Here is a 23,994-nt window from a genome sequence, read left to right on the forward strand (position 1 = left end):
TAGGAAGTGGGAGGCCCACGGGATTCAGGTGCAGAGTGGAAACACTCACGCGTAATGCGTAAAAGTCGAGAGAAATAGTAGTTGTTAGCAATTAACAGTTTAAGGACACTTCTGAAGCAGCTAGAGAGTCGAGACTCGGAAACTAGACCCTAGGATAGTCACTACCCTTGTGAGCACCGAAGTACCCAAGTTACCTAGCCCACAGGCTGCGGGTGCATAGGTGTGAACTTGCGTCGGGTTTCGTCGTGGACTTCTATGGATGCCTGAAGGAAAGTTGCTGACAGGGAGTCAGTGAAGAGTGTCCGGTGGATCCCAAGGCTCGGATCAAGAAGAGAGGAGACCTGCAAGCAGAAGGGACAGAGTCAAGGTCACTAGCCAGTGACCACGGGGAAACCAGGACGGAACCAGGCGATGTCGTGAAGATTGCAGGTGAAGGTGAAGCTTGTCGCTGCAGCCACGAGGACCAGGGAACGTCGAGGACGACCAGGACCAGGAGGCGAGCTGTCCCACGAAGGCTCTTGCTGTCGGCGGCGTCGAAGTTGGACTAGGACTCACCAAGCCTTGGCAAGCGGAACCCACGAAGAATGGAGGACTTGCTTCTGGTGCAGACCAGGAAGGTCTGGGGTGCTTCTCTTTTGCAAGGAAGCGGGAGCCAGTCTGGAGGAGCCAAATCAGCGGTGAAGATTTCTGGATGCGTCGTCACAAAGGCCACTAGCCAACGGGCAAGCAACCGGACAGACGCGGCAAGCAGGAAAATGCAGAAGGGCCCCACGCAGGACTCATGGAGTGTGGGGGGCTGATCTTCAGTGCAGATGGTGCTTGGGGTTGGGGCTTCTCAATCCCCGGTGCACAGCTTCGAGGGTGCCTCAGAAGCTGCGCTGGAAGATACTAGCCACGTTTCCCAGGTAGCCGGTCCCACGTCTCTCGTCGCCTCCACGGATCTCAGCTCGGCTGTGGATGTGGATCAGGGTCGGAGAAGTCTTGAAGTCAAGGCTCTGGTCGGGTTCTGCAGTCGGTCCCTCGTAGAACTTCAGCAAAGCAAAGGGTAGTCTCTTGATGGTGCCTGTTTGCACAGGGTAGCCACTCCTTGGCCACACGGGAGATTCTTCAGTCTTCTTCTTTCGTCGAATGTCGAAGGTCCAGAGTTTCTGTTCAAGTTGCAGGTTCAGGATAATCTAATCTCCTGGGGCCCAGCTGCCACTCTTATACTAATCTGGGGGGCTGGGTTACCTGCTAGGTCACGCCTTATGGGTGGCACCTGGAAGGGGGGTGGTTACACCCCCTTCCCTTTGTCCAGTTTCGCGCCAGGACTGGGGCTGGAGTGCCCCAGCACTGGTTTGAACTGGACTATGCACGGGACACCTTGTGTGCCCCAGGCATGTCTCATTCTTTTCATCTCTCCCTGCCCCAATACACTAAGGCCTGTCTGGGGTGGTGCTCGCACCTCCCAAGGAAGGAAACCTATTGTCCAAGCCTCCCTTGCCGGGATCACTCCCAGCAGCAGGAGGTCAGACTCGTGTCTGTGGCAGCAGCATCCATTTTGTGATGCTGGGGCTCTGGTTAACTTTAACCGGGTAAGTAGGTTACAACATGTCTTCTCCCTCTAGAAGGGAGGGATAATATCCTCATCCCCAGAAATGGGATGGGGGTATTATTCCAAAGTGTTAGTCACCTTACACGAGATGTTTCGATAAAGCCAAACCATAGTTACCATAACCGTCTAAGATTATAAGGCACTTTAAGAGTATATGGTAGGCTATATCATAGAACAGCTATAAGGACATGGTTCCGAAAGCTGCAGACAGGCTCAGCTCATGCTAGAGCACCATCTCACATGTTACCAAGCACTCTGCCTCCAGGATTGTTAAGGCCTGCCATAGGAGTGGCTGATAGGTACACATGTGTCTATATGTAAGTTAGGTATAGGAATACTACACCTAAGCAAGGAGTGATTACACAACCTTGCCCCAGCTGAGTGATCAGCCAGTTGTGTCATAACGGAAGGCCAGGCCAGGGGTGGCACAATACATGCTGCAGCCCCTGGTAGGCCTAGGGTACACCTATGCCCTGGGTACCTAAAGTACACTGTACAGGGGCCAATAAGGTGATCTATCCAAATGGGTTATGCACCTAAAGTACATAGTATAAATTTAGAGAGAGAACAGCAGGGCTGTGGGTCTGGTTAGCAGGCCCACAGCCACATCTAAGTCGAAAACCAGTAAAGCAAAAGCAAAAAGTGGGGGTGAACATAGAAAGCAGACCCTACTCTCCTACAGTTACCCCCACTCTTTGCCTGGTGTTATGCGGTTTCTGACTAGTTTGACTGGGATCCTGCTAACCAGGACCCATGTCTTTGTGCTTTCTCCCCTAAATTGGCTATGGTAAGTACTTCGGTACACCCCAGAATGACTACTGGTGTACCCTTATAAGTGGGAAAATCAATAGATTTTATAATACTGCCCTCACACACCCGAGAGTGTCATGCTTCATCATTGGGCCGCTTCATACACCAAGGTGCAGACCAACACCTTTGGTGGAGCGCAATTTTTTTAGAGAGTAAATGATGAAGAAAATGGTGGTGAGGGTAAAGTATAAAGGACAGAAAAGGTAGAATAAACACACTTTCGTGCTATTCAAAAAGAAAGACAACAGATAGTCTCTCAAAATCAAGGGACCAAGGGAAGCAGAAAGAAATTAAAACTGTCTAGGGGTTGACTTTGGTACTTTATTCGGCAGAGGACTGACGGAGGGAAAAAGGATCGGGTGCCTCTTTGGAGTAAGTGTGACTACAAGAGCACCCGCCCCCGCAGCCCCGGGTTTAGAAAAATTTTCGTAAACCCTTATATGTTCCTCCTCTTGGAATTTCCTAAAAGAGCGAGACGGGCATATTGTCCAAAACACCCAAGGTAATAAGTACTCGACAAGGGGTACTACATAGGGACCAACACCCTGACGAATGCCAGAGTGACCCTTCTGGGCACACGAGTAACTGGCAGAAACATGTTGGTTTTAGCAGGGGGATTATAGGGTCGTTACCTGCCCTAGAGACCCCATACGTTTCATTTTAACCCTGCCAGAGGTTGACACGAATAAAGTACCAAAGTCAACCCCTAGACAGTTTTAATTTCTTTCTGCTTCCCTTGGTCCCTTGATTTTGAGAGACTATCTGTTGTCTTTCTTTTTGAATAGCACGAAAGTGTGTTTATTCTACCTTTTCTGTCCTTTATACTTTACCCTCACCACCATTTTCTTCATCATTCACTCTCCAAAAAAATTGCGCTCCACCAAAGGTGTTGGTCTGCACCTTGGTGTATGAAGCGGCCCAATGATGAAGCATGACACTCTCGGGTGTGTGAGGGCAGTATTATAAAATCTATTGATTTTCCCACTTTCTGCATCCTTGATTGCAAGATTTGCTTTTTTCTGTTTTCCTCTGTCTCTGTTGAGTGTGATTAAGTCTGATTGAGGGAGTCAGAGACATTGTTGTCCCTCGTCTCTCCTATTTTGTGGGTTAATGTACCCTTATAAGTCCCTAGTATATGGTACCAAGGTACCCAGGGTTTAGGTACACCAGGGGTCTCCCATGGGCTTAAGGATGTATTATGCCACCCAAGGGAGACCACTCAAACTGTGACTCCAGGCCTGCTATTGCAGCCTGTGTAAGCTGGTGCTAGCACCACTTACGATAGATATACGTTTTCTTATATCTGAGGTCACTGCACTTAAAAACTATGTCACCCCTAAGGCAGACCTTTCAATCCTGAAGCCAGGGTGCTCAGTTCTTAGTGGGAGGGTGTCCCTGCATGAGTGGGACACCCCTACAACCTTGGGAGTCCATTCTTCCGGGTTGTAAGTACATCAGCCATTACAAGATATAAAGTGGCCATGCATCATTACGCGATGACCATCTCTAAACTGTCTGGAATGAACCCTGTCGTGTTTGGTATCAAACATGTTGGACTCATACCCCCTCTCCCCCCCCCCCCCGGAAACGGTGTGGGAGGTATGATTCCATGCATTTTGAAGCTCTTCTGGGAGGCCCTCAGTGCTCCCGGTAGCAGTCTTCTAGACCCGGATAGCAAACTATAGCTGCTGCCTACCAGAGACACAATTCTGCCCTGCTGCTGAGCCAAGCTTGAGCAGAGGAAGGCAGGACAAAAGGTATCCTGTCACAGGGAGGTGTGACCATCTCCCATACAGGACTTAGTGTGTTTGGAAAGGGTGGGGGCACTTGCCAGCGCTACTCAGTCTGCTTGAGGGGCACATTTGGTGCCCTCCTTGCATACTTCAGTTCAAACCAGCTCAGGGAGCCGTTGTCTCCCGCTCTGGCGCAAACTGGGCAAAGGACATTGGAGTATCCTCCCCACTGTCCGACCCCTCACCTGGAAGGGACCCCTGAATCGTCCCAACACTTTTCTTTGGATAATTAAGGGCTTATCTGTGGGTGGGTCCCTAGTTTTGTCGTTGGACGAGATTCAAATCAGACACCACTTCATCTTCGACCATTTGGGCACTCTGGACTTCGCGGGACTTTGCTCTGGGTGCCGAGATTGCAACTGGAAAGACTCCTGCTGCTGCTGGTGTCGTCATGCTGCTCGTCTGCTGCAACGTCTGTGCCTGTGCTCCATACAGGATCCTTCCAAGGTCTGTGGACATCCAAGACACCTGAAGGAATTTCCCACAGACTGCGAAAGGCTCAGCAATACAGGTGGTGGTTCTTTAACTCCTTAGAGGCCAGAATCCCTCATTGGAACCGCAGGAACTGAACCCTGTGCATCATGTCGACTTGCCGTTGCCAAGGCTTGTTGGCTCTCTTCACCAGAGATCTTCGGGTTCCAAGAAGCTCCAGCTTCGAAAATATCCTACTACCAAGATCTTCATCCTCACCGCATCTCGTGCACCGTGGGCCTGCATCTTTAATTGAGCTGCTCGAGGTCCTCCTGTGACTCCCGGATCCTCTTGAGGGTCTTCTTTGACTCCAGTGGGCTCCCTTGATTACTCCAGTATTGGAACTTTCATCGATTCCCATAGCTTGTATCATTCCCCGTCGTCGGAATGGGAGTCTCGGTATCCCAAATAACATAGCAGTAGGTACAAAAGCGAAAGAGAAAAGGCCTAGGCCTCATTCCCTTTTGTAGCATATCTACCTCTTTTTGTAAAAGAGACCAAAACAAAGCAACAACCAAATCAGATTAGCCTCACCCCACAGAACCTTCCTGAGAGAAGCTCAGAGCCTCCGATTTTCTACCGCACGTTGTGCTTAGGGAGTCTCCTTTGAGCTCTGCTCACTTCAACTTTGTTGACTGCTTTTTTCAAAATATTTTTCTTCCAACTTGTTGCTGTTTTCCTTCTGGAATGTCTGACAAGGAGAAGAAAGCACTTTTCAAGCCTTGTTCCACCTGTGGCAAAAAACGGCTTTACGTGGAGGACAGGCATAAGGATTGTGTTCATTGCCTGTACCCGGAACATAAGGCTGCGGAATGCAAGATCTGCCGCACCTTTTCTACAAAGACCCTTCGGGACCGTGAGGGTCGCCTTCTCACGTGGCTCCAGAAGATTAAGTCACGGAAGGGTGCTACATCCAGTGACAGTGAGGATTCTTCATCTAGCACCTCCTCTCGCAGGTCAGTGAAAAGGGGTAGGGGTTCCCCTTCGCCATCCTCTGACCGCCCTGCTAAGGCCTCAAAAAAGACCCCCCCCCCCCCCGTGAGTCTGAGAGCCGGAGTCCGAGTAAATCTCCTCACCACAGTGCAAAGGAGAGGGAAGGACTTTCTACTGGCCCAGCAGTGGTGGTATCCACTGTGGCGTTCAAGAAGCCCTCTTCTCTATCTTCAGAGAGGTCAGAAAAGGACTCTAGATCGTCGACGACGCAGTTGAAGACTCCGACGACCACTTCTAAACCTCAACTTAAAAAAGTCCAGCCGACGACCGGCTCGTCAACGGTGCCTTCTGTTCCAACATCGACGTCCGTGTCGACGGGAGTGTCGACGACGGTGCCGTCCACGAGAGCTCTGACGACGGCGGGAGTGTCGACGGTGTCGCCGACTACGGTGTCGACGACGCCCATATCTTCGTCGACGATCCAGTCGCCGACGGTGCAGCTTCTGACGACGACCTCGTCGACGATGGTTTCATTATCGACGCCGAAGATTCCGACGACGACCGCGTCGACGGAGAGGATTACAATTTCCTTGAGACGTATAACACCGGATATGACATCACCAAGGAGGGTGACCCCCTTGCCTCCCGCATTGTTATTAGAAGAAGAAGACTAATGGGGATGATCAGGATTCTTGTGGTTATGCCCATAGTCCTTCACAACTGCTGGTGAAATGTCAGGACACTGATTCAGAGGGCGACTACACGCCTGGGTACTCCTATCCACCATCCTAAGGGCGTCAGGACAGCGCAGGCCAGGGTATGGTTGCGGTTCCTTCATCACTCCTGGCAGATCTCCAGGGCATGTTACATGATTATCGGAAGAGGTTTTCTCATGCTCCTCAGTCTTCGACTTTGTCTGCAGTGCATACTGTGCCTACTCCATCGGGTCCTACAGAATTTTACCCAGGGCAACCGCCTCAGGTGGTTTCTCAACTGCAAGTTTCCAGCCCAGGGTTGTCTTCAGTGATCCAGGTTGTTCCGGATGATTCCTCTGATGAGGATCAAGATGTTGGCAACACGTCTAATCAGTGTGTTGAGTGGGAGGACTGTCATTCCAGATCCGGCTTTCCCTACTCTTGATCCGGTGGATTGTCCCCCGGCAGATATTGGGGGTTTCCACAAGCTGATGGAAAGAGCCTCCAGTAGATTCCAGCTTCCTATGCCATCGGCCCCAGCGGAATGCTTCCTGTTAGATTATAAGCAACCCTACAGGAAAGTGGTTCGTTCAATTCCCATTGTTGGCCATCTTTGGGACAAGGGTTTGAAGGCTAGGAGGAACCCGGCTACGGTGATTCCGGTTTTGCCGCGCCTCGAAAAGAAGTACAAGGCGCCTGAGGACAGTCCAGCGTCCTTGATTGGAAGGCCGGATTCGGTAATATCCCAGGCGACGCAACGCAAGTCACGTAACCCTTCGGCACCACTCACCAACCCTCCGGATAAAGAAGGCAGGCGCCTTGATAATGCGGGGAAACGTTTCCCCTCTATGGCCAGTCTTTTGGTAAGGGCAGCTAATGCTTTGGCGATCCTTGGCAGGTACGATCGCCAAATGTGGTGTGACCTTTCGCCTTACTTGGACCAACTTCCATCGGGGGCCAAGACGGAGGCCAAGAAAATTCTTCAGGAGGGGGAGGCTACGTCGGCGGAAGTGATTGACTGCGCCATGGACAACGCCACTACAGCTTTCCGTGCACTGGCAGGTGCGGCTGTTCTTCGTCGGCAGGGCTGGCTCCGGGCGACTTGGTTCCGACCGGAGGTTCAGAACAAGATCTTGGACCTCCCGTTTGATGAGGAGGCTTTGTTTGGGAAACATGTTGATGATGCGCTCCAGGGCATTAAAAAAGATACGGAGACGGCGAGGTCTCTAGGCACGCTTCAGTATCGTAAAGTGCCTTTCCGTGGGGCCAGAGGGAAGAGTACCACGTCCTACAGAGGCTTGTACCAACAACAAAGGTACTCTTCTTATGGTTTGACACCCCAGTCGTATCCCCCGCAGTACCAACAACGACAAGGCCAGTCCTCGTCTTTCTCTCGCTCAACCACTAGAGGGAAACGGGCTCGCCAGGGACGTGACTCCTCCAAGAGACAATAGCGGCGTTCTGGCTCTGCCTACTGTACCCTCCTCCCCGTTGACACCTGTGGGAGGCAGGGTGTCCCATTTCCTCCAGAACTGGACCCGGATAACATCTGACCGTTGGGTCCTCAACATCATTCGAGATGGTCATACGCTGGAGTTTCTTCATATGCCACCTTCCAAGCCCCCTGTCGCCATGCCTTCAAAACATCTGCATCTCTTAAGGCTCGAAGTACATCAGATGCTCCTCAAGGGAGCAGTGGAACCGGTTCCCCTGTCTCAGATGGGGGACGGTTTCTACTCCAGGTTTTTCCTGGTCAAGAAGACGCCGGAGAAATGGCGACCCATTTTAGATCTCAGGGAGCTCAACGCCTATCTCATCTGTCAATCCTTTCGGATGGTGTGTCTCCAGGATATCTTGCGTCTCCTCTGTAGGAGAGTAGGGTCTGCTTTCAATGTTCACCCCCACTTTTTGCTTTTGCTTCACTGGTTTTCGACTTAGATGTGGCTGTGGGCCTGCTAATCAGACCCACAGCCCAGCTGTTCTCTCTCCAAATTCACACTATGTACTTTAGGTACATAACCCAATTGGTAAGGATCACCTTCTAGGGCCCTGTACAGTGTACCTTAGGTACCCAGGGCATAGGTGTACCCTAGGCCTACCAGGGGCTGCAGCATGTATTATGCCACCCCTGGCTGGCCTTCCATTATGACACAACTGGCTGATCACACAGCTGGTGCAAGGTCGTGTAATCACCCCTTGCTTAGGCATAGTATTCCTATTCCTACCTTGTATATAGACACATGTGTACCTTTCAGTCACTCCTATGGCAGATCTTAACAATCCTGAAGGCAGAGTGCTTGGTAACATGTGAGATGGTGCTCTAGCATGAGCTGAGCCTGTCTGCAGCTTTCGGAACCATGTCCTTATAGCTGTTCTATGATATCGCCTACCATATACTCTTAAAGTGCCTTATAATCCTCGCGGTTATGGTAACTATGGTTTGGCTATATCAAAACATGTCGTGTAAGGTGTCTAACACTTTGGAATAATACCCCCATCCCATTTCTGGGGATGAGGATATTATTCCTCCCTTCTAGAGGAAGAAGACATGTTGAAGACCTTCTACACGGTTAAAGTTAACCAGAGCCCCAGCATCACAAAATGGATGCTGCTGCCACAGACACAAGTCTGACCTCCTGCTGCTGGGAGTCCTTCCAGCGAGGGAGGCTTGGACAATAGGTTTCCTGCCGTGGGAGGTGCTAGCACCACCCTAGACAGGACTTCGTGTATTGGGGCAGGGAGGGATGAATGAAACGAGACACTGCCCGGGGCACACACGGTGTCCCATGCATAGTCCAGTTCAAATTGGTGCTGGGGCACTCCAGCCCCAGTCCTGGCGCGAAACTGGACAAAGGGAAGGGGGTGTAACCACCCCCCTCCCTGGTCCCACCCATAGGAGGGACCTAGCAGGTAACACGGCCCCCCAGATTAGTATAAGAGTGGTAGCTGGGCCCCAGGAGATTAGATTATCCTGAACCTGCAACTTGAACAGAAACTCTGGACCTTCGACATTCGACGAAAGAAGAAGACTGAAGAATCTCCCTTGTGGCCAAGGAGTGGCCACCCTGTGCAAACAGGCACCTTCAAGCGACCTGCCGTTTACTTTGCTCAACGTTCTACGAGGAACTGACTGCAGAGCCCGACCAGCGCCTTGACTTCCAGACTTCTCCGACCCCGATCCACATCCACAGCAAAGCTGAGATCCGTGGAGGCGACGAGAGACGTGGGACCGGCTACCTGGGAAAATTGGCTACTTGCCCCAACCCCGAGCACCATCTGCACCGAAGAACAGCCCTCCACACTCCACGAGTTCTGCGTGGGGCCCTTCTGCATTTTCCTGCTCAACGCGTCTGTCCGGTTTCTTGCCTGTTGGCTAGTAGCCTTTGTGACGACGAACCTTTGACTTTTTCACCGCTGGTTTGGCTCCTCCAGACTGGTCCTTGCTTCCCTGTGAAAGAGAAGCACCTCAGGCCTTCCTGGTCTGCAACAGAAGCGAATCCTTCATTCTGCGTGGGTTGCGCTTGCCAAGGCTTGTTGTGTCCCAACTCGACATCGACGCCGCCGACAGCAAGAGCCCTCGTGGGACAGCTCGCCTCCTGGTTCTGGTCGTCCTCGACGCCTCCTGGTCCCGTGGCTGCTGCGACAAGCTTCACCTCTTCACCTGCATCTTCACGACATCGCCTGGTTCCTTCCTGGCTCCTGGCTGGTGACCTAGACTCTGTCCCCTCTGCTTGCAGGTATCCTCCTTCTTGATTCCATCCTTGGAATCCACCGGACACTCTTCACTGACTGCCTGTCAGCATCTTTTCTTCAGGCATCCATAGGAGTCGACGACGAAACCCGACGCAAGTTCACACCTATGCACCCGCAGCCCGTGGGCTAGGTAACTTGAGTACTCCGGTGCTCACAAGGGTATTGACTATTAAAGTGTCTAGTTTCCAAGTCTCTAACTCCTAGTTCCTTCCGAAGTGTCCTAAAACTCTTAATTACTAAATACTACTATTTCTATTGACTTTAACGCATTACGCGTGAGTGTTTCCACTCTGCACCTGAATCCTGTGGGCCTCCCACTGCCTAGCAACTGATAGGATAGTATAGCCCCAGCGATTCCCTAGGCCTAGGCCTAACCTGTGTTTGTGACAGTGGTTCTTATACCACTTAATTAGTATATGGTTTGCGTGGCCCTTAGGGCCTAACTGTATTACTTACCTGTGTGACTTATGTATGCTTAAATAAGACTGTGTTGTACTTACCTCGAATCTCATAAAGAGTGCTGAGGGTATTTTGACTAGAATAAATACATTCTATTTTTATAATATATCTGTTGTGGTGTCCATTCATTTGGTATTCATGGGGTTGCAAATGGTATAACAGCTGGCTTCACATGCCATACAGAGTTTAGCCTAAGACTGCTCTTGTCCATGCTACCACTAGGATAGCTGGTCTATAAGGTTGACTTTACAACCAATCACCATAAGGGTTGTTTGGACTGATACAAGGTGTACACTAGAACTAGTGACATCATATATCAGGCCAACTTCTCACATCCTCAGCCCGGGAGATTTCATGGCCACTTCGATCTCGAGGATGCGTATTTTCACATCCCTATTCATCCAGCCCACAGGAGGTTTCTACGCTTCACAGTAGCCAAGAGCCACTTCCAATTCAGGGTGTTACCCTTTGGACTTCGTTCTGCCCCGAGGATCTTTACCAAAGTGCTGGCACCGGTAGCAGCTTTCCTCAGGAAGGGGCATTATCAAATCTTCCCCTACCTGTACGATTGGTTGCTGAAGGCTCCGTCCAGGCTCCTAGCGGATGAAACAGTTGGGGCGTGTACAGCTCTGTTCAACAATCTGGGTCTGACTCTCACCAGAGAGAAGTCGTCGCTCTGTCCGTCCAAGAGGGCACGGTTCCTAGGTGCTGTCTTGGACACGTCTCTCAACAAGGCTTCCCCAACTGTCGAAAGGCAAGAAAAGCTGAAATCCTTGGCACGTCTGTTGAGAAGGTGTCTTTCAGTACGCCGTTACAAATCCCTGCTAGGCGTGATCTCTTCATGCATCCCTCTGATACCCCATTGCAGATTACGGATGCGATCTCTTCAAGAGCAACTAGACATGCAGTGGCAACAAGTTCACGGCTCTTTCGACGACAAGATGGTTATTACAGCGGCGATGAGGGACGCCGCCTTGTGGTGGACACAGGAGGAGAATTTGTCCCGCGGTCTATCCTTCGTAAGCAATCCGACTCCTCATGTTGTCACAACAGATGCCTCGCTGGACGGCTGGGGTGCGGTGCTTCAGGACTTGCAGGTCAGCGGGCATTGGTGCATATCTATGAATATCTCTCACAGCGGAACACCTTCCAGGGGTCCTCAACGAAACGGGGCACAGGCTCAGCAGGCTTTCATCCATCAGCCACGAGTGGGAACTAAACCAGATGGTCTTGGAGGACATTTTTCGCCAGTGGTGAAAACCTTTGATAGATCTTTTCGCCGCCCCGGAAAACCGGAAATGCCAGTCTTACGCAAGCAAAGTTCACCATCGCGGATCACTGGGGAATGCGCTTTCGATAGCTTGGTCAAGCGCATTTGTGTACACTTCCCCCCCATTCCGTTAATGCGAAGGATACTCAAGAAGAACAAGGCAGAACCATGCAAAATGATCTTAATAGCCCCAGCATGGCCGAGGCAGTTTTGGGTCATTGAGCTTCACCTTCTTTCTCTGGTCCCTCCTCGTCCTCTACGGACGATTCCGGATCTTCTCGCAATGTCCCAGGGCCAGATATGGCATCCGGATCCTCGTTCCTTGCACCTCTCAGCATGGCACCTGAGCAGCGAGAGTTCCTAGATCTTCCTCTCTCGAACGAAATAAGGGATGTTCTCTCTCATGCTAGAGCCCCTTCCACTAACAAGACTTACCGTCTCAAATGGAAACGCTTTTGCATCTGGTGCCATCAGCAAGGTGTGCATCCCTTTTTGTCTCAGCCTCATCAAGTTCTTCCTTATTTCCTGTCCTTGGCTAAGGCAGGTTTGGCTCATTCCTCAATAAAGGTGCACTTGGCTGCAGTTTCTCGCTTCAGACGCACTGCCTCTGCACCGTCTCTTTGGTCCTCTAGAATTGTCAAGCAATTTCTCAAGGGACTGTTTCGAGTTTATCTTCCCGTGAGGCCTCCGCCTCCCACATGGCATTTGAACTTGGTTCTCACCGAGCTGATGAAGCCTCCTTTTGAACCGGTTCATCGAGCGGATCTGAAGTTCCTCTCATGGAAATTGGCACTCCTTCTTGCTCTTACGTCAGCACGGCGTATTGGTGAATTGCAAGCTCTTACAATTCAGACACCTTTCCTCCAATTCAAAAGGAATACCGTCATTCTACGGACTAATCCAAAGTTCATACCAAAGGTGCCTTCGGACTTTCAAATGAGCCGGTGATTCTCAAGGCTTTCTTTCCTCAACCGTCTACACCGGCGGAAATGGCACTTCATTCGCTGGACGTGCAGCGGTGCTTGAAATTTTATCTGGACCGTACTAAAGCCTTTAGAAAATCTTCGCAATTGTTTGTTGCATTCGGTGCTCCCCGCAAAGGGTTACCCCTGTCCAAGCAGGGTATTGCTAGATGGATCTCCAGTGCTATACAGTTCTGTCATTCTGCAGCGGACAAGCCTCTAGGGGGCAGAATTAGAGCACACTCGACGAGGTCCATGGCTTCTTCTACGGCTCTTTGCGGGGGTCCAGATTAAAGACATCTGCAGAGCTGCGACTTGGAGCAGCGTGCACACCTTTACAAGACATTACTGTCTGGAGACCTTGGCACAGGAAGACACGGCTGGGGGCCAGGCAGTCCTGAGGAACCTCTTCCATTGAGTGTTGAGCTTTCCTTTCTTCCCTCCTTCCTTTGTATGGTTCTTGCACATTTTGCTATGTACTTTTCTTATGTGATTGCATGGTACTTTTATGTTTGCAAAAAAAAAGAATGCACAAAGTAAAGTATGGTGATATATAGTTATAGACAATGAGATGTCTCAGGGAGGCAAAATGTGTTTCTTACTGCTAGCTACTCTGATACAAGCTATGGGAATCTATGAAAGTTCCAATACTGGAGTAAGAAACAAGTTACTTACCTGTAACTTTGGTTCTTCAGTATTGGTAACTTTCATAATTTCCCATGCGCCCTCCCTCCTCCCCTGGGAAAGCTCAGCCCTCGGCAGGTTTGGTTGTACTGTTACACAACGGCTACGAAAATCTGAGGCTCTGAGCTTCTCTCAGGAAGGTTCTGTGGGGTGAGGCTAATCTGATCGGTTGTTGCTTTGTTTTGGTCTCTTTTACAAGAAGAGGTAGATATGCTACAAAAGGGAATGAGGCCTAGGCCTTTTTTCTTTCTCTTTTGTACCTACTGCTATGTTATTTGGGATACCGAGACTCCCATTCCGACGACGGGGAATGATACAAGCTATGGGAATCGATGAAAGTTACCAATACTGGAGAACCAAAGTTACAGGTAAGTAACTTGTTTCTTACTCTGGGCCTATTCCAACTTCCATGTGCGTAGTGAGTCACTTGGACCTTGCTGGTCCCAACACTGCACCTTTTTTGCTTGCCACGTTGTTAGCAGTTGCTGAGGCTTGATGGTGCTCCCGACAGACACCGATACCTCCGCTCTCGAGATCCAACGTGGGACAGCTCATGAACGGCTCTTGGTCTTCCTCAGCGTCGCCTAGTCCACGGTCATCATCAACTCTCCTGCATCTCCCACCATCAGTGGGCATTTATTTTCCGTGCCTCCTGGCCACTCCTGGGTGGCATAGACTCTGTCCCCTCAGCTTGCAGGTACCTCTCATCTTGAATCCTTCTTTGGGTTCCACCGTACACTTTCACCTTCTCGTCAGCAGCCTTTTCCTGAAGTCCTCCATTGGGTTTGACAGCAATTTCCGACGGCTCTTCGCACCTATGCACCCGGCTTCCCTGGTGTAGGTATCCTGGTTCCTAGGGTATCCACGGGTGGGTTGGCTCTCCAACCTTCTGTCTTCCACTGGGTTTCTTCAGGGTCCACTGGGAAGGGTCCTTATTCTGTAAAATTGCAACCGCGACTTACCCACTGACTTGAATTGAGCACGCGGTCGTGTTTCCACTATGCACACGACCTTCGTGGGTGTTCATGGGTACTTACCTCTGGTGGTTCCTTGGGTCCCCAGCATTTCTACGTCTTCTGGGTCCAGTCTTGACTTGAGTCATGATTCGCATTCTTTAATTTTAGTATATGGTTTGGTCTCCCCCTGGCAAACACTGTGTATTTGTGCTACTTACCTGTTTTCTATGCAAAGTGTTAAGTACATTGTGTTATATCTCCGGGTAGGAGATATGGTTATGTGTTAGTGAGTGTCTTATAATAAATAAGTATTTTTATAAATACATTGTGTGGTTCTTTTTCTCTTAGCCTATACCAATAGAATTAAGTTCTGGTAAAACAAGCTGCTTTACACTCCTTGTGGACTAAGCCCAAAGGCTGCTCTTCACAGCTACCACTTAGAGAGCTTTCTAAGGTTGTCTAAAACCACTAATATCACCATGAGGGTTGTCTGGATTAGTGCAGGGTGCTACACTTACAAAAGTGAGCACCATATACTAAGCCAGCCTCCTAAAACCAGTGTTTAATTTTTAAGTACGGTTCAAGACACATTGGAAATGTCAACAAGGTGACTCATTGCAGCATTCTTTTGCAGGTGAAATGGCTACATAGGTGACTTTTCTGAATTCCCTCGTTCCTTTATCAACGTATTTGCACTGCAGTCAGATTCTCATTACAGCTATGCTGTGCACAGTTAACCCTGCCATGCACACTTAAAAGTGTCCTAAGTAAACATGCTTGTCCATTTTCAGCCTCGTATTATCTGAGGTTGCTTAAAACTGGCTGTATCACCCAGTTCATGTTGTCCTTCCTGACATGATTAATTTGTTCAACCTAGGAGTCCAATGCCGAAGAGACGTCAAAGGCGGAACGCACAGTGTCCACACATTTTTCTTCTAAATCGGACGTCTTAGCTGCAGATCTTTACATATATTTTGATGCAGGAAGTCACTGGTGTCGAGAATGCAACATTGTCTGTGGGACTATGTTTGATTTTCTCACACACATGCACAACAGGAAGCACCGACAGGTATGTATACATGTTTATTTTCGGTTCAAGAATGCATTTCATTTCCAGAAGTAGAAATGGTTCTTTGGTATATGTTTTCAGATAGAACCATTAGCTCTGCTTTACATATAGATTTTAACAATCTCTTAAAAATCTGCAATTCTGCACGTTCTTCATACCATTTTAAGTTAGTTTTTACTAAAGTGTTACGTATTTGCACCACTGGCGTTCGTAGTTCAGCTATCAAGGCTATCACCTGGGAACAGAGTGGTTGATCTTGGTTTAGCTGGTACATATGACTGCTCGATTCTGCTGCTTCAGCCACTTGGACATCCTTGTATTGTGCAAGGTGCCGATTGTAGCGCATTGGCAGACAGGAAAAATGCTCAAATGCGTGCATTAAAGCATTTTAAAGTGAGTTGCAAATGCTCATATCAGATGAGTTTTGGAATATTTGCTCACCACCACAGATGAGAGCATAAGTGCTATTCCTTCTCTCATTTAGACGAGCATAGTAATTTTGAGAAAACCTAAATGGAATTATACATTTTATTCAGGTTTTTTTTTTCTTTTTTTTTTACTTTTCACTAGGTTATTTTGCTAACACGTTTATAGGGGGTGGATGTTGTGGGAAAAATACATGGTGTGTTTTGTAAACTCCTAAAAATATTTATTGTTGCTTCAAGTAAGTAATATGTAAATAATTTCTATATGTATTTTCAATGTTCTGGTATGAGCCTGTATACTTATGTCACTGTGCAAATAGACACTGGATCCTTACAAGCGACCATGGGCTGCAGACATCCAAGATGAAAACAAGAAGGATGAAGTCAAACACCCTAAAAAAGTTGTGGTCCCAGCCTCAGGTGTGTGCCCAACCTTCCATTAAAGTTGCATTCCTTTGTGTAAATGTAGATTATTGTGAGAAAAAGTATTTTGTGGCATAGATCAAAATGAAACCCCTTTCTAAAGCATGGTAGTAATCACGTAAAACCATATGCCTGCTTCTTTAAACGTTTGTCCTTGTCAAACGTTATTTATCCTCTATCCCTTTCATAAATGTAGCTTTCTTTGTGAAGGAACATACACAAGTATGCTTTTTTGTGGCTTTAGTCAGCAATGAGACCTCAGTAGGTACAATGGTGATGAACTGATCTTGAAACATATGTCAGGGTGATTGTCTTGTTTAACATGGCTTTGTTATCCGAATATATTAGTCCCCCCCTATTCTGCGAAGGCAAATCGTAGTTTTTGAGATATCTCCAATGATCTGTAGTTTTACTGAGTACAATATGTACAAAAACATTCCTTTTTGACACTTGGCATTACTCGTAGGGGACTCAGATGTTACCTGGAGGCTATGGGTGTGTACCTTGACCATACTGAATGCTCTGCTAGTGTAAATCAGTGTTACTTGAAAATATACTAAATCGTCTTTTGTGTTTGTCTCAGTGCTTGTGTGCTCTAAAGGTTTGTAGTGGCTTTATAGATGGCTATTTTGAACTTGGTAACTTACAGTTTAAAAAGTAATTTGATGTTCTTCTCTTGGGAATTAAGAAAGGAAAGTGTGACAATGTAAGTACCTGAAGTGTTGCTTTTACTTTATTTTCTGTGACTTATTGGTCAGCAGCTTATGAAGTAAGTGATCTTTATCCGACATCACTTTCTATGCACATTGATGTTTCCTAATATTTATAATTCTTCTTTCTCGCTTTTTATATTTAGGACCAGAATTCCTGATGCCCTTTACAGGGTTTTACTGTCAGCTCTGTAAACAGTTTTTTGGAGACCAGATCTGTGCCGAGCAGCATATAAAGTGCTCAGATCACAACCACTCATATAAGGTATTGCCACTCATGTACCATGTTAATGGTGACTTGGGTTTTTAACTTTATTGTACATGCCTGATTCAATCTATGAGCAGGAATGTACTCCAGCTTTAAACTAATACTTTAAGACCCAACTTTATTACACATCAAACTATCTGCTGCCGTATGTTTCATCAATTCATTTACAAAGCTCCTACTCCAATTTTCACTAATATAATTCTCTTGACTTATTTGAATTGTCATTTTTTCACACCCTATCAAGTTCCCTTTTGAATTAATTGTTTCAGTTTGCAGCAGAATCTTAAATATGCATATGAATATTGCCTTTCATATATTTTACACCATGACGACTAATTTTGGTCATGACTTGAGTAAATGTATGTTGATTCATTTCTGTTTTGAAGAAGTAGTTATAACAAAATGACTTGCACTGCTCTGTATTTCTACAGAAATACGCTGATGAAAATGAGCTTTATGAAGAGAAAAGAAAGCTGGAGAAGCAAATGGGGCTTAGTAAAGTCACAAATGCTTTGCAACGCCAGACGAGCGAGCTGAAACATAAAATAGATGAAACTTCCAAAAAAACAGATGTGACAAACCCTAAGTTGGCTAAGGTGGCAAAGAAAGGAGGAGACAGTGGAAATCCTAAACAGGACACCGACCTTAGTAATGAAGTGGGTCTCGAAAAGAGCAAGAATGAAAATGAGGCTGGACATAATTTAAAATCTGGACAAGAAAAGAGTGGTAAGGATGAGAAGGAATCCCCTAGTAAGGATACTGTGCCCAGTTCCATTTTAGTTAGAGCAAGCCAGGAAAATCCTGAGCATACACCCCAAACAACTGCTCAAAGTGTTGCAACAGAAGTGAATACAGAAGAGAAGAAAAACAGTGGCAAAGAAAAGCCGAAAGTGCAAATTGGGAAGTCAAAATCTATAGCAATTAAACTCTCTAAGAAGGCTGGCTTGTCCCACTTACTTCCCCGAACTCTTGGTGGTTCTTTAACACAATTTAAAATGCGTGCTAGTTCACCTGTTTCTGCCGTGGGTTTGAAGAAGTCTGGCATCAACACTTCTAACAAGCCAGCTCCTTTAAATACATTTTTATCTATTTCCTCCTCTGGTAATTATTCTAAACCTCTTCCCGTAGTGAAAGCGAGATGCCAATCTGATATTGTTTTGGATCCAGGTCTTATATCAAAGGCTTTTGGTGGGGAACAGGTGCGCCTGAATGCAACTGAGAAAGATAAAGTATCTGAGAAAAAGGAGCCAATTTCCCAACCTACCAGATCAATGGTTCCAAAGTCATTTCTACATGGATTGCCAATTCTGGAGAAAACTCCACCCAAAAAAGAACCCTTGCTCAAGACTCCAGTGGTACCACAGACCTTCATCCAATCACAGCCACGGCCACCTCCCCCGCAGCAGCCACCACCACCACCACCGCCGCCGCCTCTGCCACCACCGCAGCCGCCTCTGCCACCACCACCACCACCTGTCAATGTCCAGATTCCTCCACCACCGATTATGCAGCCACGGATGCCTCCTCCGCCTCCTATCCATGTCCAGATTCCACCGCCGCCTATACATGTCCAGATTCCACCACCTCCTATGCAGGCTTGCATTCCACCACCACCTATCCAGGCCCGGATACCTCCTCCACCTCTCCAGTGTCATATTCCTCCACCACCAATTGACCCCTCGATTCCTCCACCACCAGTAAAGCCCCAAATCCCACCTCCACCTATCGAGCCACGTATTCCTCCCCCCATTATGAAGCCCAACATTCCGCCCCCACCAATTATTAAGCCTAATGTGGTACTACCGTCCTTCATTAGGCCTAATATTCCACCACCATCTTTTGTTAGACCTTCTATTCCACCTCCACCGTTTATTAAACCTAATATTCCACCACCGCGATCATCTTTCCTTCAGACTTCCAAGGAAATCAAAAGTGATCATAAGGAGCGTTTCATTAGGCCTCAGTCCTTATTAAACCCCACAAGCTACTTGTCTGCCATTCCAAAAGTTGATGTGGCTCCAGGTGTGTCACGTTTTAACCAGAAAATCCTTTCACTTCCTATTCGTCCTCCATCAACACCCCCAAAACCACATTCGTTTGTTGAAAGCTTACAAAAAGTACAGAAACCAGCATTTGGCTCGACTTCAGCTAGTGCTCAAAATTTGTACAACATCTTTTATGGTAGCAGCACAAAAAGTTCCTCTTCTTTTGAGACTGAGCAAAAGCAAATGACTTCACAGTGTGATGAAGATGAAGATGATTCAGTGTGTACTTCCTCAGAATGTGACCCAGAAGTTGACTCAGAGTTAGAAAATGTTATTGGAAAGCTCCCAGACCCCAAGGAGAAAATGGCCATCGAGTCTATCTTCTCTGTGGGCTCTGAAACTGCAATAGCTTCAGATATTCAAGATCAGGTCAGTGAGGATGATGCGTTTGGTGCAGAGGCATCTGATGAATAATCGGGTGTGACACACTATAAAATATTAGCAGCTGCCGAGTTGGGTGATAGACATTGAAAATTGGTGAAAGACAGTGCATAGAGGAGTCTAGATGTGTTCAAGGGAACAAGAAGTGTCTGTCTGTAAGCAAGCGTGGAAAATGCGGTCAATTCAGGCTGTTGGTGTAACTGTGTGAAAGGGCAGACTATATAGTTTCTACTCTGCAGACATCCAAAAAAGGCTGCAATCTGAGCATTTGTCAACATGACTGTAAATCCTTCAGTCGGTCCTAAGGGTGAATAGTGAGAACTAAGGTTTTCTTATTCCAAGGAGAAAAGCTTAAGCATAGGGAAATTGTGTGATGTTATTTAATGTAAAATAGGATGTATGAACGGAGTTTGCATAATATAAATCTTCAGTCATTCTTGGCCGTGATTGAGGAGTTCACAAAGAGGAAGAATAGTGTTGATATTGGTTCTACAGACCTGTGTAAATCTCATTACTTTCGTGCACAAGAGGAATGAAAAGAAACAAGTGCTTGCCAGTATTACCTGGCCTATGACACAATGTTTCGTAGGAATTGAGGAACTGAGACTCATCGTGTTCGCCAATACCGAAGTAATGCCTGATGGGACTAAATACACTGGTATTGATTCAAATGATTGGATTTACATTCTAAGTAGAGATCAGATAATCCTTATAATACAGAATTGAAGTACAGTATCTAGGTTTTGAATTTATTAACTCCTTAAATAAAAAACGAAAATCTGCTAATTGTTGTATCTTGTCCGTGAACCTTTATAAATGTTGTGTATTTGCTACGTATCCAGTGTACCGATAAGCTTCGTTGTAGTGTTGCCAAGATCTATGAACCACTTCAGAGATGGAGCAAAAGATACTGCTGTGGCTTGTTTTTCCCAAAATGTGCATACATTTCCCAGTTGAAGTTGAACAAGGACCATCTACATGAAGCATGAAAACTAATAGAAACTGTTTTCAGTAGGTTCCCCATAGCACTCATTAAAAGATTCAGGGAGCCCCTTTGGGCACAGGTATTTGTGGTGCTTAAGCACAATTTAAAACCGCTGTATCCAAGTAATGAAATATACATCTCGCCACCAGCAGATTTTATAGGACGCCATGCTGGCAATATTTTTGATCTGTCTCCCAACCTACTTAAATGATAACTTTGAAGAGACAGAATTAATGTTGTTTGGTATCCTACATTGTTGAAAGTCCTATTCCAAAATCCTTAGCCCAGTCCATTATCATGAACTATAATGGAAACTGTCTACTTACCTGAAATTAGCATACATTGAAAACTATTCACTGCTTCGTATCTAGAGTTTTCATTTGAGTGCATCTTCTTGCCCTAACGAGGAGTGGTCTAGCTGATCGAAATCAAACACTTGTGAAAAGGTCATTGTATAACAAGCTAGTGTTAATGCACCTTGACGTTGAGGAGGACCACAGTGGTGCATCTTTATCACGGCTTGAACATTAGTGAAAACAGAAAATAACTTACTGCGTCCTCAGTATATTGACTAGGAAGAGGGCAACAGATTTATGGAGTTTATCGATTTTCCCCATGCAAACATCTGTAAACGTTGTACAAGAAAATGTTAGTGCATTGATATTCATAAATGTTCTTCGAGTTGTTAACATTTATGGTTATCCTTTCAGACACACGTATTGATGTAACTGTGATTGCATTAGTGACACCTGACAACTGAGCTTTAATATGAGGCAAGGTTAACCGGTCTAGGAATTTTAGTTGCAGGCTTCAGGTGTTGTGGGTAGAAAATTGAACCAAAGGTAACAGAGTTTATCTCTTGTAGAGACTACTGATAATTTTAAATGATTTAACTTGCTTTAAGGAGACAGTTGAAATTAGAGCATTTCTATGCCAGATAGATTTTGCATTATCTGTACATTGGGGATAATGCTTTTGCATAGAGATGACATTTGTGATTTTTATAAGATTATAATGTATTTATTAGACGTTATCATGCACATGTTTTGCCATTGGTAATCTGTTATGAGTTGCATTGAAATTTGTAACTCGGGTTTTCCATCTAGTTTATCTGACTTGTATAGCTTTAGTACAGGGGAAATACATAGTTAAAAGTCAAATGTTAACGTAATTTAAGTCTATGTATCTGTACATTGGAACAACACCAAGAGAAATTCTTGAAGTAATTAGTGCAAGTGTATATATGTGTGTGTATATGTATGTGTATATATATATATATATATATATATATATATATATATATATATATATATATATATATATATATATATATATATATATATATATATATATAAAATGTATATGTTGATTTGCCCTAGGTGGGTAGCACAATATAGTGATGGTGCCCATGAACAACAAATTAGAGAGGTTGCATGCCACTTCGCAAAACTGTCTTAAAACACTTTGTTGCTGCACCCTCCTATCTGGAGTGTGATTAGGACTAAATGTCTTCATTCAAAGAGCTACTACTGAGTTGATGACTATAACAAAAATATATTCCTCAGGATTTTCAGTTATTTAAGAAATGTCCTATTACTTTTCCTATGATGTGACACTCATTATTGTTTAATTACTAAGTACACTCTTTTGTAATAGTTTGAGATCCATTCAAAGTGCTTAGCCCAGTTGTCGTAAAGGTTGTTTTTGATTTCCATTATTTATTGGTGTAACTGTTCAAAACATAGGATAACGCAGCACACAAATTCAATTTGAGTCAAAAGTTTACTTTACTTTGACTAGTTACAAGTTTTTAATTGTTTCTCCAAAGTCTAACTGTTCCAGAGTTTGACTACTGTAGAGTATTTTGATTTAGAATTCCATCATTTTTTGTGCTGCCACTTGATTTTTGGTAAGAGAACATTTTAGGAGCCTGACAAGACAGTGGACTCCCATACTGACTTATATTAGAATAACTGAGTTAGCGCATCTGTTTTCCTAGTTGGCTGGTCAATTACCACCTATTTTTCTTTGTTGAAAAATAGCTTCATGCATCAGTTCTTTGTTTGCACTTTTGAAAAATTGCCTAGTTTTAGCAGTTCTACTTTAAAGCTGTACAGTCCATCTGCCCACTTTATTTTGCTTTGCATCTTTGTCTCATGTACCTTTGCTGAGGGATCTTTCAAATATACTTTTAAATTAAAGGCTAACGTCTTAGTTCAGGCTTGTAAGTTCTCAATCTATACTTCAGTTATTGATTCATATTCTTCTTCTAACACATCTGGAACAGTTCTGTTCTGCATAAAAGGACCAGTCACCTGATTGGACCATTGAAATGGGTCATGCTATAACTAGTGCAAAATAATTGTCTGAGTGTTAGCATATCACTGCTGTTAACTAAGATGCTTATCCTACTAGTGCCTGGGATTAACAAACATATTCCAGAAGTATAAGACTTATTTTTGTGCCAGTTACTGACCAAAAGTTTCAAACCTTTTTAATCTTTTTTTCAATGTGTCAGTCCTGTTGATTCATCCTTACCATCTACACAAGTTGAATTCTTTAGGGGTGTGTTCACTATGGGATCTGCTCAAGAAGTCATGGAGCAAACAGCCATACCCCTGCATGAGGACCAATAACTTTGCAGACTGTCATGTAAACATCAAATAACTCATACAGTAGTAAGACATGTCAATCAACAAAAAAGGAGCCCTTCCCACACATGTGCAACCCTGTTGTTGACTTTCCATGGATGTAGGAGTGAGTTGCTATAATGCTTGATATTGGATAAACTTAACTTTTGCAGTGACCATAAAGGAAGATACATATTTGTCTGTTTAGCCATGACATCTTAAAATGTTGGCATCACACTGCTTTTGTTTATATAGATATTCACAGGTGTGTTGAAAGTAGATTCCATCTTTGTACATTGCTTATCCACAAGCTGCAATATGTATTTTTATGACCTCTTTGACATTAGCAAACCGCTATCACTTGGTTTGTGTTACTAAAGGGGAGACAGAGGTTTGATTACTTTTACAAGTACAGCCCTCCCCCAACACTTGATCTCTAATGTTTTTTTCATCTCATACTGCAGCTGTTGCCTCAAGATTCTGCTTATTCTATAGTTTGAGTTGTCTTTTGACAGAAAACCTTATAGCTTAAGTATATTGCTGCTCATGCTAGTGCATTTGCCTGGTGTTGCTATTATGTCTGTTTTTCTAAAAAATAAAATAAAAATAGGAGTTGCAATAATTTGAGAAAAGAATTCTGGATTAGCAAAAAGCCATGTTTTCAGGTAAGCCACTGCA

At 45.8% G+C, this 23,994-nt stretch overlaps 1 protein-coding gene across 1 annotated transcript in view; it reads left to right on the plus strand.

Moving 5' to 3' along the window:
- Positions 1 to 20,487, plus strand: part of LOC146816469 (uncharacterized) — a 396,549-nt gene extending 376,062 nt beyond the window's left edge. The window contains exons 7-10 of the mRNA XM_085610300.1: positions 15,258 to 15,449; positions 16,195 to 16,294; positions 17,154 to 17,272; positions 17,707 to 20,487. Coding sequence (XP_085466426.1) covers positions 15,258 to 15,449; positions 16,195 to 16,294; positions 17,154 to 17,272; positions 17,707 to 19,734 — 2,439 coding nt within the window. The 3' untranslated portion in view covers positions 19,735 to 20,487. The remainder of the gene's footprint in view (positions 1 to 15,257; positions 15,450 to 16,194; positions 16,295 to 17,153; positions 17,273 to 17,706) is intronic.
- Positions 20,488 to 23,994: the final 3,507 nt, after the last annotated feature.

The sequence above is a fragment of the Triturus cristatus genome, chromosome 6 (genome assembly GCF_964204655.1).
Source record: "Triturus cristatus chromosome 6, aTriCri1.1, whole genome shotgun sequence".
Taxonomy (NCBI): Eukaryota; Metazoa; Chordata; class Amphibia; order Caudata; family Salamandridae; genus Triturus; species Triturus cristatus.